Raw genomic sequence first — 14,823 nt, 5'->3', positions numbered from 1 at the left:
GTCTGACAGACAATTTAAGTATTTTTTGCTTACAATTACATTTTTTCAGGTAAAATAACTATTATGTGACAATAAAATGACACATTCAAAAACAAATTTGAAATAAAAAATATTTTTCAGAGGGACAATATATCTTTTAAACTGTTACGTCAATAAGCGAGCAGCGTTTTTTGTAAGAAATATTTCTTGTTTAAACTTAAAAGCTTTCACACAAAAATATCAAATAATATACCACCAAAAACACCCAAAATATGTAGTTTTATAAATAAATTATCATCTAATTTCGACTGCCACTTTAGTAATTGTTGTTAACACAACGATATATAATAAACAATTACTAGTCTATTTCGTGCCTAGCTTACCTGGATAAACCAACAATAGCCCCTTCTCCTCGAAGAGTGAGATATAACTCGAAAAGTAGAAGTTTTCATTGAATTCCCCTCTTCACAAATGGTATTGTCCATAAACTATGCCCTCAAGTGGGAGCCTGCCCACAAACCACCAGCATCATTTCTTTTCGAGACATGAAAGAGTAAACATGTCTTCAAAGAGCTTGCACAGTTTTCTTGCTGTTGCAATAGAGTTTTGATACTGAGACTGCTGCTATATGAAGCTAAGTAGTTTTTTCTTGGTTACAGAGATTCATTGAACTTTGAAATGTCAATAAAATGACTTTTAGCAAGCATTTTTGTGAATGTTTTCACTTAGGCCAACTGGCTGAAATGTTTGCAGTACCATAGTGGCCAGGCCTAAATCTAGCAGGACAGCTTGTCTACTGCCTAGCATGGTGGTTTAGGCTTATTGTAGGCTGGCCTCCTGAGTTTCTTAAATTTTATTAATGCTCTCATAGGGGGCCTAGGCCTAGATCTTGCAGGGTCAGATGTTGCCCATGCATGTTGCCTAACAATAACATTGTGGCTAGACATAATTTTGTAAGGCCTAGCTGGAACTTTATATGAGGCCTAGGCCTACATACTGCAGGATCAAAGATCTTGTCTAGGGTGTGTAGAAAGCGACGACCTCGAATTGGACGACCCCAACGACCCGGGCGACCTCGAATTGGACGACCTAGAATTGGACGACCCATAACACGAAACCGACGACCCCTACAGCCTAGCCTAGCCTAGGCCTAAGTGTGGTATAACATCCCGAAGCCGAACATAGCCAAAGATCTTTAAACCATACCTTATATAATAATCGCAAGCAAGCAATTGATTGAAAAAATACAGAAATATCGCCATTTGATACTGAATGTGTCGACACGAACAAACGAACAGATATGGAACGCCAACGCCGCCGCTGAAAAAGGGGCCGTTTTGACCTGGTTTGCCATGTTTATGATATTTCGTGTGCTAATCGAGTCGAATGCAGTTTTAATGATGCACTCTTGGCGTTCCATATCTGTTCGTTTGTTCGTATCGACACATTCAGTATCAAATGGCGATATTTCTGTATTTTTTCAATCAATTGTTTGCTTGCGAGTATTATATAAGGTATGGTTTAAAGATCTTTGGCTATGTTCGGCTTCGGGATGTTATACCACACTTGGGCCTAGGCTAGGCTAGGCTATAAGGGTCGTCGGTTTCGTGTTATGGGTCGTCCAATTCTAGGTCGTCCAATTCGAGGTCGCCCGGGTCGTTGGAGTCGTCCAATTCGAGGTCGTCGCTTTCTACACACCCATCTTGTCTATGCTTCTTTCCTGACTGGTCTGGTTTTCTAGCTGAGTCATAGTTGACACTTCATTTTGGACACGGTCCGTATATTCGGATCAGCTGTTGTTTTCAGTGCAGCTACAATGCACCTCCAATCATGACTGCACCCGCTGCGGCCTCTGCGGTCCCGGGGGTGAATGAGATTTCTCCGGTGTTACTGCAAGCCATCGTTGCAGCAGTGAGAGCTTGCCGAGGGATGAGCCCAACGCATCCTCTCACATGAGACCTCCTCCCCCAGTTTCATATATCGATATAGGCCCACAGCAAACCTCGTTTTTACGATGGTCGTCTATCCGGCAAGAGATGACAGTGATAGGACGATGGTCTCGCTCTCCAAGAATAAGTATGGGAGAACGAGACGGGCCTGGGGAGGAAGGTCTGCAGGCATTCATGAAACGGACGGCGGTACTGTCCTTTATTTTCTTTGGCGTTGAATTCATAAACCTAATTTTACCAATTCGTCGCTGCTGTTTGGCCTCTCAACGGCCCTGCATGTGTGACACGCCTGGTACGAACGCCGGTAGCGTTCTTCCACCAACACAGCATTAGTTATCGTGGCCCAGTCCAGGGACTATAGCTGTTAAACAGCCTAGCTTTTGTCTGCCTCGTAACGGAACAAGCAGGATTCCTTATAAACGAGGCAAAATCATGTCTTATGCCTACACAGAATCCTCGTTTAATATCTCGGAGCTCAAATTAATTAGGTAACGGGCCGTGCGTGCCCATCCATATGAGCGAGTGGCCAAGGCAAGATATGCAGTGCTACATCTCACGCTCATGCTCCGACGGGGTACGACTGGCTAAGCACATTAGAGTCACTGGCCAGCTTCGTCGCCCTCGTTCCGTGCTGCCGCCTCAGGATGTGACCATAACAATTGCACCTCCCGGCAGCTTTCCGCCAAAGACAGTATCGCGATCGCCGGCTCCCCCGCTGCTCCTTTGCAGATGCAGCTACCCCCTCCGCCACCGGCACAGCCTATGCAAAGAAACGAGGCTTCTACTTCTAGACAAGCTTTACATAATCCCCGTCATGGAAATAGTGGCGAGAGATGAGACAGAGGTGGTCGACGCCACAACAATGTGAAGTGCCGGTGACGGTTTGGGGGCGCCCGTCCCTCCGAGCGAGGGCGGGCAGGTGGGAGGGGTCGCCTGAGATGGTTTTGCGCAGGTATGGTAGGCCATGACAAAGGATAAGTAAGTCTCTACTATTAGCGCTCGGGTATCGCATATCATTTCGAGCCCCTATGAGAGGTGGTGCCCGACATACGAGGTTCCGCCAGAGCCGATTAACAGACAGGCGCTCATGGCCGGCCTCAACGCACTTCTCCAAAAGGAGCTGTGGTGCAAGTTCACATTCAATATGCGATCCCGGGACACAAGTCCACCATCTCTTGCCAGAAAAGAAATCTGGCAATTGGCTACCCCCTTTAAGTCTGAACAAGCGGTTCATTCGGCCCTGCAGGTAGGATGTAGACAGCCTTCATCTATCCTGTTGGGGCTAAGACGAGGCGACTGGGCTGCCACAATAGACCGAAAGACGCTAAAGAGTGCTTTCACATGCCTATTGCAGGTCAGGATCATGTGCTTCCGAAACCATGATCACTTCTACCAATTCGTCGCTCTGCTGTTCGGCCTCTAAACGGCCCTGCGTGTGTGACACGCCTGGTACGAACGCTGGCAGCGTTCTTCCACTAACACGGCAGTCAAACATTTATGTACTTAGACGATTGGTTATCGTGGCCCAGTCCAGGGACCAGCCTAGCATTTTTCCGCCTCGTAACGGAACAAGCAGGATTCCAATATGCAGCTACAATGCACCCGCTGCAGCCTCTGCAGTCCCGGGGTAAATGAGATTTTCTTGCGTTACTGCAAGCTATCGTTGCAGCAGTGAGAGCTTGCCGAGGGATGAGCCCAACGCACCCTCTCACATGAAACCTCCTCCCCCAGTTCATATATCGATATATAGGCCCACAGCAAACCTCGTTTTACGATGGTCTCGCTCTCCAAGAATAAGTATGGGAGAACGAGACGGGCCTGGGGAGGAAGGTCTGCAGGCGTAAATGAAGCAACATCTTGTCTTCTGCCAACACAGAATCCTCTTTATATCGGAGCTCAAATCAATTTGGTAACGGGCCATGCGTGCCCATCCATATGAGCGAGTGGCCAAGGCAAGATATGCAGTGCTACATCTCATGCTCAAGCTCCGACGGGGTACGACTGGCTACGCACATAGAGTCACTGTCTAGCTTTGTCGCCCTCGTTCCGTGCTGCCGACTCAGGATGCGACCATTATAATTGCACCTCTCGGCAGCTTACCGTCCAAAATCATTCATTCATTCTCACGCATCTGGTAGCTTGCGGAAGGCTGGTTGCTTGTGGGCAGACCCATTCAGGGGTCAGAACCGGACTTCCGTTTTGAAACGGATGCGTCCGAAGTAGGTTGGGCGGCTACGCACTGTCAGTGGAAGTCGCTTCTCCGGCATTTGATCATGCAAGGAGACATGCCCACATCAACCGTTTTGAACTGGGCAGTTGAGCATGGAAGCTCTCCTACCCCATCTGGCAAATCGCCATGTTCTCGCTAATTCCATCAATACAACTGTGGTTGCTCACATAAACAGCAGGCATGTGGTAGCCAACATTGTGATGCCACACATGGACGTTACTAATGTGTTGCACAGACCACAACGTAGACCTCAGTGGCCCAAGTTGCGGGCCGACTGAATGTGGAAGCGGACACTCTGTCCCAACCCACATCTACATCCTACGGAATGGCGTTTCCTTTCCGCCGATTGCCACCCAAATTTCAACCACTTCGGGCGGCCCCACATAGATCTGTTTGCGACGTCAGGCAGCACGCATCTTCCGCACTGTAGTCAAGATGAACATGCGTGGGCAGTGGATGCCTGTCCATACCGTGGGACGGTTTTGGGCTCATGCATTTCCACCAATTTCGATACTGCCGTTGGTCCTGACGCACATTCAACGCCATTAATGCCGAGTACTTCTGATAGAGCCATTGCCCACAACAGACTTGGGTTTTTCTGCTCATCAGCCTGCTTTACGATCAGCCTCTACGTCTCCAGATTCAGGGAGACCTGCTGACGCAGGACTGAACTTTGCCGAACCCCCGATCCCTCGACCTGATTGTATAATCACTGTCAGGGATCAGCTCAGAGTCTCGGACATTCCAAATGGCTTGGCCGCCCTCCTTGTGACGAGATCCCGACAGGAACCCTACTCGCCGTCTATAATAGCCAACTAAAACACTGTTTTAAATGGAGCAAGCGCCAATAGACTGACCCTATGAAAGAGATCTAGGTAAAGTCTGCGCCTTCCTGCATTATCTTTTTGAGTCAGACCTGCAGGTCCGCACCGTGTCTGGCTACCGGTCTGCCTTGGGTGCTGTAATTCCGACCTTTTAAGACAGCTTGAGCATACCTACATCTCCTGCAGTTTCAGGTTGCTTTGCGAGATGTTTAGAGATCGGCCTCATGTTAAAGCCCTAGTTCCTGTTGGGACGTCAGTATCGTACTAGCCGTTCTGATACATCAGTCAGATGCCTTTCGACAAGGCCCATTACAATTCTCACCTTTTGGCATTCTTATTGGCAATGAGAAGACAACATATGAATGCTGAGGCGTGTTGCACACACCTCAGATCTGGTTAGTTTTGAATGTGGCTAGTATTGATGCTTGACGGCTCGCAGATTGCTGACTGTGTTTATCATTCCCAAATCTACTTATCTTTTGGGTGACATAATACATATATATATACTTGTCTCCAGTGAGGGCAGTTAAGTTACAATCCACCGCACTGCCAGAAGGAGTGTCTCAATATCACTGCCTCGGTGCCCCGCACCAGTCAGGCGCAAATTCAACTGAAAATTTAGTTATGTGCTTTATCAGACACTCCACCACCGGTTCACATGCATCACTTGTGTGTGATTGCATACATGTTGTATACTGGTGGTACCAGCAAGCTGGTGTACACAGTCAGTTCTCTCTCTCCCACCTACCGAATATCTCCACAAACCTTGCACCAGTAGCCACAGCAGAGCTGAAAGTAATGGATACACAAAGCTCTTTTTAAACTTGTCTCCCACCGCCGACTAGTATCTAGTCCGGTGCTACACTGGCTATTGTTGGTTTATCCAGGTAAGCTAGGCACGAAATAGACTACACAAACCAACAGTGGTGTTGGTAGTCTATGAGTGCCGCTTACCTGGATAAACGCCCTCCCACCGTCCCCTCAGACAAGAGGTCTTGTGAAATGATGATGGTGGTTTGTGGGCAGGCTCCCACTTGAGGGCATAGTTCATGGACTATACCATTTGTGGAGAGGGGAATTCAATGAAAACTTCTACTTTTCGAGTTATATCTCACTCTTCGAGGAGAAGGGGCTATTGTTGGTTTATCCAGGTAAGCGGCACTCATAGACTACCAACACCACTGTTGGTTTGTGTTTCTGTATAATTTATTTCCAAGTGAATAATATATTAGATCCAAATCGATGAACAATAGATAAGATTGCAATAAGCTAGAAATGATGTGTACCAGATAAGGATGAATGTTACCGTGTGTTAAAACTTTAGATGCATTCATTCATAACATTTATAATGCGACATTTATATAGCACTATTTCGTAAAGATCAGAGTGCTTTGAGTGTTAGTTGATTAAAATTATCTAGACTCTGAACAGGAAATAGGCTAGTCTATATCGTGCCTGCTTACCTGGATAACCCCGACGTAAGCCCTTTTCCACGAAGTGCGAAATAATTACGAAAAAAAGAATTTTGCGGTCGCTCACCTCCATGATAAATGGGACAGTATGCTATAGTGTACGCTATATCTCGTGGAACCACTCCCACATAATACTGTCATCATTTCTTTTCGTATCGACAAGACACAAAGATTTGAAGAGAAAATTTCTCGAATTCTAAAGAATTCAGCCAAGTCAAGCTAGCCGAGGCTAAGTTGCTCTTTATTTATAAAGAATTAGATACGTTGCAATTCGTTGCCTTTGTTTACTTGTAAACAAGGCAGAAATACCGATATGTATATATCGTTTTAATTTGACCTGATACGTTGAAAACACGAGCCAGAAATATTTTTCTTCACCGGAAGTTCACCGGCAGATTGTGTAGGCAACAATAGAACCAGTCAGGCGTATCACCATAACAAAGACTAGTTACGCTAGGTTTATAGTAGGCTGCTAGATGGTATTTGTGTGTCTGTTAGACAGGTGTTTTGCCCGCCAATATGACAAAACAAGAGTGCGTTCATTGCAGGGGCCCGCGTTCAAGTGTGAAGTAGGATCGCCACATGCGATGCATTAACTGCCGTACGTGTAACCAAGACGATCCTTGCGACGGATGGCTACAGCATCGAATTCACGACCCCCCGGTGAGCGGGGGCGCTCAATCGACAAGAATACCACCAGAGCCTTTAAAGACGGCCTCACTTCTCTGCTTCAGAAAGGAGCAGTAGAACCAGTCGACGAACAATGCGCCATATCGGGACACAAGTCGACCATCTTCCTCACAGAAAAAAAGACACGCGATTGGCGACCTATCTTAAACCTGAGGAGTCTAAACAAGCGGCTCCAGATGTTCCGGATGGAGACTCTCATCCATCCTACTGGGGCTAAGACGAGGAGACTGGGCAGCCTCGATAGATCTGAAAGACGCTTACTTTCACGTTCCTAAGAGTGTTCATGTATCTCGACGATTGGTTGGTCATGGCCCAGTCCAGGGACAGACTGATGAGCAGTCTACAATATGTCCTTCTCGTTACAGAACAGGCAGGTTTCTATGTCAAAAGTCGTGTCGGTGCCGACTCAATCCCCGATATACCTCGGAGCACAGATAAATCTTGTGACAGGCAATCTAATATCTGCTCGTGCTCCGACGGCTTACGAATGGCTCAGATCACTGGGTTGTCTTAGTTCCGTATTGCCGGCTGCATCTGCTGGCTTATTACCGACCGCACATAGACTCCCTACACAAAAAAGTCTCGTCGAATGCATTCATTCAGACGCATCTCGAATGGTGGCTGGTGGAAGGCAGGTTGACTGTGGGAATGCCAATTCAAAAATCTTTACCGGACGTCCGTATAGAGACAGACGCAACCGAGACAGGCTGGGGCGGTTGCTCCAAGGCACTTCGCGCCTCCAGCGTTTGGACGGTCGAGGAGGCGCGCTCCCACATCAACCTCCTAGAACTCTGGGCAGTCGAAAGAACCCTGAAGGCCCTTCGGCCTCACGTGACCGGTCGTCTTGTCCTTATCCATTCCGACAATTCAACGGTGGTAGCATATATAAATCGTCAAGGGGAACGAAGTCCCCGACGTTAAATGTTTTCACCTGTGGACACTGACGTTGTGGTGCATAGACAACATCATCAAACTCTCGGCTGCCCACATCGACCTGCTCTACAATCATCCCCTGCGTTTTCCAGTTCGAGAGGATCTGCTGACGCAGGGCCGAGCTCTGTTCTCTCTACAGGACCTACAATCCCTGCGCCTTACTGTATGGCCATTGTCAGGGATCAGCTCCGAGATTCAGGCATTCTGGATGGCCCTGCCGCCCTCGTGGCGAAATCTCATCGGGAATCTACTCTTACTGGTTACAATAGCCATTTAAAGCATTTCTTTACATGGTGCAGGTGCCAACAAAAAGAGCCAGGGTCGGTTACCCTCGGTCAAGTATGCGCCTTCCTGCATTACCTATTTGAGTCAGGTCTTCAGATCCGCACCATTTCAGGCTCTAGGTCTGCCATTGGGGCAGTGACACCAACACTTAAAGACGGTTCTACTATGTCGTCATCCCCCGTTATCACTCAGCTGATACGAGGAATGTTCAGAGAATGACCTCCAGTCAAGGTCTTGATTCCTCAATGGGATGTTAACGTCGTCCTAGCCGCTCTTACACGCCCCCCCATTCGAGCCGATGAGTAAGGCTACTCTTTATAACCTCTCGCTGAAGACGGCGTTCCTGCTCGCATTATCATCTTGCAAACGCTGAGGCAAGCTCTTTACCTTAGAACCAGGTCACGTGAGGTTCGAGCGGGGCAGCGTGAAGCTAGTGTTTAGGAAAGATTTCCTGGCCAAGACACAGACCTTAAAATATTCGCCGCCGGCTGTGTTTGTCCCCACCATCACATCTTTTTAGGCGGTTGACGGAGACAAACTTTGGTGCCCAGTGAGGGCCCTCAAGTGGTATATCCACTGCACTAAGACAATTAGAGACGGAGTGTCTCACCTTTTTGCCGCCTCTGTTCCTCCGCACCGCGAAGTCGACCATTGAGAAATGGATCGTATCAACTATTCAAAACCCTTACACTTCCTCAGACACACCGCCACCAGACAAGAGGTCTTGAGAAATGATGACGGTATTACGTGGGAGTTGTCCCCACGAGAGGGTGCTATAGCGGACTGTCCCATTTATCATGGAGGTGAGCTACCGCAAAATTCTTCTTTTCGTAATTGTTTCGCACTTTGTGGAAAAGGGCTTATGTCAGGTTTATCCAGGTAAGCGGCACTCATAGACTACCAACACCATTTCTGGTTTGTGTAACCAAAGACAATAAAAAAAAAAGGCAGAAAAATAGCACGAGTAACTGCTAGTGTATATATATAATATATTAGGGCAGCGTTCTTCAACCTCCTTTTCTGACCCAACATTGCGTATTTGAGCTTACAGCACAACCCCCTGCCACCCCCCAACAACCCTCCCCCAATGATGGTGCCTGTGGCAAAGCGAATTTTGTCAAATCCTGATTATATCAATTTCATTCATTCACTGTTGAGATCAAGAGCAGACTGTAATCGAAATCAAGATCGATATATCCTTGGGCTAGAATATCAAGATAGGAACGCAGGAAAGCTTGTCGAGCGCATAAAGACATCGTATATTTGCGCTATATAAATCTATCTATTATTATCATTATTATGGTTAGTGATTTGATTTGATTTGATCCAGATTGAAAAGGAACTGCCTGTACACAGATATCTAGATGTGCTAACCATCGAGTGTGTAACAGTAAACAGTCTTTACAGTTATATTAACTTTCAAAATGACATATTCTGTCAAAGTAATTATTACTGACAAGAAATATCAAATATGCTATAAACAGTAGTACATCACTTTCAGTATGTACTTAAGCATGTACAAGTTTTTTGTATGTTCTAATCACTCCCTCTCGTTTATAATTTTGTATTTATTATAGTTTCAGAAATATAAATTCTAAAGTGTCTTTTTCTCAAAGCAAACCTTCTATTAGTATTAAATTATAAAGAAAATTAAATTTGAGCCTTCTCAAATAAGAATCCTACTTCACACACCATTACTAATATAGATTATTGGTTATATGCATCAACAATCTCTGCGTTTGTTATGGCGGAACAGCACTAATCCCTCAATTGTATGCACGCGCACCACAGATATCAAATTGATACGCCCTCATCTTTCTTATATAAAATATAAAATTTCATGACAAAAACAGTTTGAATAAATGTTTACAGTGGTGAATTGTACCTATTTTGTTTTTTTAATTTTTTTTATTTACGGAATGCACTGTATAAATTATATACAGTGAGCAAAAAAGAAATTACAAGATTCATCTTTTATTCACATTTTTAACATGATGATGTTAAAATGAAACAATAAAAATAAAAATTGAAAAAATGCATATTTTTTTTGCGTAGCATGCTATTTTTAACATGTTAAAAATTGCTCAATATTATGAAGTGTACTTTTGGAAAGTTTCATTGATAAATATTTTTGATCAACCTTTAAATTTCATAAAATCACGCGTAACTTAATCTGCGCCACTTTGAAGTCATATAACAAAGATTCCTGCACATCTACAGTTAGATGTCAATCTTCTGACAAAGTTAACAATGTTAGGTTGAGTTAGCGATACAGCTGCAACAAAATTCGTCGAAAGAAAGTAGAATAAGATAGAAGAAAAAAAAGATCCTGACAATAACAAGGGGTTATCCGCAAATTGCGGATAGCCAAAAGTCCAAGTTGAAATTTAGTGTGAAATAATAATTGTGAAATTAATCTATTTTTTTTTTTAGTTTGAATTGGCCAAGTTGCTTCAATACTTGCATGTGCATGATAGTCTTGCAGTTAGGGTCCCCTTCAACTAGTTGGATAATACTACTTTGACTGCCAAACACAGAGATATTCGTGTTTGGAAACATCGCTTGACTGCCGGTGGATATTTTCATATTGTGATGTCTTTCACAAAATTGTGAATATCTCGACTTTCATGCACGAAATTCGGAAAAACTAAAAAAGTGAAACCATTTTCTATGTCTTGAAATCTGTCATTTGATCTTTAATGATTTTAATAATCAAAACTAAGCTATGTTCGCTGTATTCTTATCTTAGTCTAATTTACCTCCGCCAAGGAGGTATATGTAGTCAATCGGTGTATTTGTTTGTTAGCAGGATTACTCAAAAAGTAATTGCATAATCTTTACCAAAATGAAAATACAGATACATATTTGTCAAGGACCATTCCATTAAATTTTGGAGACAATCTGGACCAGTGTCCCAATTCTTTTCAATTTTGTTTTTGGCGTTGCTGGTCTATTGTTAGTCAACTGAAACTATATTGTTAGTTGAAAGACTGGTTACATAACCATTACACCAAATTCGCATACACATTTTTGTAGTGAAATTAGCCTAATCACACATAGCATTAAGACACAACAGTTAAAAAAATTTGTTTTTTCCGGTGTAATATCATGTAGGAGAATATATAGGTTTACAGCAATGAAACATTCAATAAACAATTTGTTTTGTTAAAATACAATACAATATAATGTACTGTAACTAAAAAATAACCACTCAAATAAATAAAACCCTGCACAAATGTGTAAGTCCTTGTTCGATCCCTTACTTTTACCTAATATTTATATTGTTATCACAATTATTAATTTGCTTGCATTTGGTTGTTTTTATTTTCCTCTCTGCATGTTTACCTACCTGTCTGTCTGATTCAACCTTCACCTGCACATCTTCTTTATGGCTGTTATCCGGTCTTCTTCCCTTGTGGTAGGTACCTTCATATAATATATATTCCAAGGAACCAGTATAGTTTATGGTACATCCAATTTTTTTAGTTGCATGAAATTAAAAGGCATAACATATATTAGATTGTCTCAAATGTTTACATCTCGTAAATTCCAAATTTGCAAAATACTGTTTGGAGCAACGATAAATATACATTTTTGACTACAGAAAACAAACAATTCAATAAAATCGTTTTTTATCTTTCTTTTATATGAGTATGGTAAACATTAACACTGTTAAAAACCTTGAAAAAAAACATTATCCCCTGCTCTCTGTCAGTATTGAATGCATTATTTTGAGACATTAAGGATATAATGTCCCCTGAAAAAGAAATGTTTTTGTTGAATATGCCATTTTAATGTCAAATAATGCCTATTAGATGGCCCTTTATTTTGCACGTTTTTTTGGTTAGCATTATGTTAAATGTAACAAAATTTAAGAAAAAAACAGTGACAAATTGCAATGTACTTTCAACTGATACTACTGTAAAAAGGCAAGAAAAAGATGTCACCGGTTAAATTGTATTTGAATAATGAGTTATTATGGACTAGAAAGTTCACTGCAGATATTGTCTGTGAATAAACACCTTGCACAGTTAAAGATATCTAAAATAATCTTTACATATGAACTTTGCAAGAAACTTCAGTTAATTGTGCAACAAAATGCTATATATGACTGCAATTTATCATTTTTTTGTTGTGTTTTATAGCACGTCACCCATGTTCTTCCGAAACAGCGCAGGAAACCAACTACATCAACAGGCTCACCAAAAACTTCAAGGCCTTTATCGGATGGTGATATTCAAGAAGATATTTATACACGTTCAAAAACACCTTTACCAACTCCAGAAGAAATAGCTCGGCAAAATGTACTGCCATCAGCTGTTGTCAGCATTGATGTCACAGGATGTAGCTTTCAGCGGATGTCCAGCCTTCGTAGGCTTGATTCAAAGAAAAATAAAAGATCTAGCCTACGAAGGCGGACAATCGGAGGTACAGCTGCACCATCAATTGACCAGTACAGTGCTTTGCCAATTGTCGGCCTAGATTTAAATCAAGATAATTTATCAAAGACTCAAAGCTTAGATAGAAGTTTAATTCTAAGGCGACAATCCTTCAATGATGGACAGTATGCTATTGTTCAGCCAATTGGAACGAGGAAACGACCCCTTTCGCTACGTTTACAAAAACGTCCAAAATCACTTGGAAAATATGAAGTAGTTCCTGAAGGAAAGCATGTCGATTTTCATGGAAATGGAACAAGTACTGTAGTCAGACGAAGTAATAAACGTGAAGAAGGTACCCGGAAAGGAATCCGAGTAACTATGCCTGATCATCATGAAACACCTACAAGTTGTCAAAGCTGTGAAACCTTACCTCCTTACAATTCAGCAGGTAATGATTTCAGAAAAATGTGTACTTTTTAATTTGAGCAGGAATGATAATCAAAAAATAGGTATTGCATAGATTCTGTTTGCAGCTTATTGCCAAACAGATAGTTAAGAACTTAATTGTTCTTACAAAATAAAGATCCAGAAAATTTTGTCTTTGCATTTCAACAATTTACTATTGTGTGTTCTCTATGTATATTAAAACAATCATTGTATACAATATATTGTATTTATTTTACTTATTTTAAATTTTGGTTTTTTTTTAAGATTCATTGAATAGTGCCCTTGAAAAAGGCTGGTCCGAATCTTCACCAGTTCGTCCAAAATCTATGGAACTGGATCGAAAATATTTGCAAGTTGGAAAGATCCCAAAGTCTGCATCAGCTGAGCACATTAAAAGGAATGGTGCTTATCCGCTAAATAAAACCAATTCTTCAACCATGATGGAAAATGTATCCAGATCTCCAAAAAAGAATGTTGCTGAAAACAGTTATATAACAACTCATCATTCCCATACATTAGATGCTAATGTAAAGCTAAGATCAAGTAATCGACGTCAAGATGAGAGACAATCAAGTTCAGGAAATTGGAGTGAATCAGACAGTAATAGAAATTCTCTACAATCTGATACCAATCAATCATGGATTTCGGATGCCTCTAGCTCAATGATCTCCACTTGTGACTCAGCCGTCTCTATGAATTGTCCAGAAAAGTCACAGAGTCCAGAGCATGATAGGAGTTCTTCTGATGTCAGTCAAGCATCTGATTCAACAATAACCAACAATGGGAGTCAAGAAAGATTAGAAATTTCTGCTAACAAAAATATAGATAGTTCACAAACAGAAGTTAATTTGAACATAACACATATGGACACTGAATCTTGGCTTCAGTCAGTTGGAGTGATGCATCCTGTACTAGAGAAAGCTTTTGGAAACCAGGCACCCATGCAAAAATATGACTATGATCCAGCTATATTGTCAGACACATGTAGTTCTTCATTAACTTCAATAGATAAATTTGAAAATTCAAGTGATATTTCTGATGATTTAGAATTTTATTTAGGCCAGTCGGGAAGTGACGTATTTGATTCTAGCAATTCTCTTTGTTCGATTGATACTGATGGTTATTGGACATCTATGCATTCTGATTGTGGTTTACCAAGTATGAGCCGTAGACAACCAAAATACATGCCTCCAGCTTCTATTCCAATTGGATATACTTCAGAAGAATCAGAGTCAGGTTCAAGACACTCAACTCGTACGCCTCCAAGAAGAACAAGTCCAAAGATGCGCTTAAGAAAGAAGAAGAATGGTTCTCCGGCATCTGAGAGAGGTAACAATTCTCCTAAGATACTTCCTGGTGTTGTATCTCCAAATTCAGGCTCAGATAAAGGTATTGTGATTTTTTTTGTAAATGAAAGTAAATTAGAATACTACTTATACAATCATCTGAATTCCAATAAAATGTCTGTATATTATCAGGTTAAACTTTAATTAAGAAAGAAATGATGTTGTTCATTTAGCACTTTGAAAGTGGCAAAAACATGAAATTATAACATATGTCCAAACAGGTGGACATACAATACTCTAATTTTGAAAACATTAACATTTTATAGTTTTATAATAATGTAATTAG

At 42.2% G+C, this 14,823-nt stretch overlaps 1 protein-coding gene across 2 annotated transcripts in view; it reads left to right on the top strand.

Moving 5' to 3' along the window:
* Window positions 1-14,823, top strand: part of LOC144848615 (uncharacterized) — a 48,751-nt gene that overhangs the window by 26,923 nt on the left and 7,005 nt on the right. Inside the window, exons 1-3 of one of the 2 annotated variants that reach the window (XM_078705432.1) lie at window positions 11,298-11,780; window positions 12,508-13,192; window positions 13,456-14,580. In XM_078705432.1, coding sequence (XP_078561558.1) covers window positions 11,751-11,780; window positions 12,508-13,192; window positions 13,456-14,580 — 1,840 coding nt within the window. In that variant the 5' untranslated portion in view covers window positions 11,298-11,750. Of the gene's footprint in view, window positions 1-11,297; window positions 11,781-12,507; window positions 13,193-13,455; window positions 14,581-14,823 lie in introns of those variants that run through there. The other variant, XM_078705431.1, reaches the window with a different exon arrangement.

Source organism: Antedon bifida, chromosome 7, assembly GCF_963402885.1.
Source record: "Antedon bifida chromosome 7, ecAntBifi1.1, whole genome shotgun sequence".
NCBI lineage: Eukaryota > Metazoa > Echinodermata > Crinoidea > Comatulida > Antedonidae > Antedon > Antedon bifida.
Note: the sequence above shows the minus strand (reverse complement) of the source record. Positions and strands in the feature narration are given on the sequence as shown.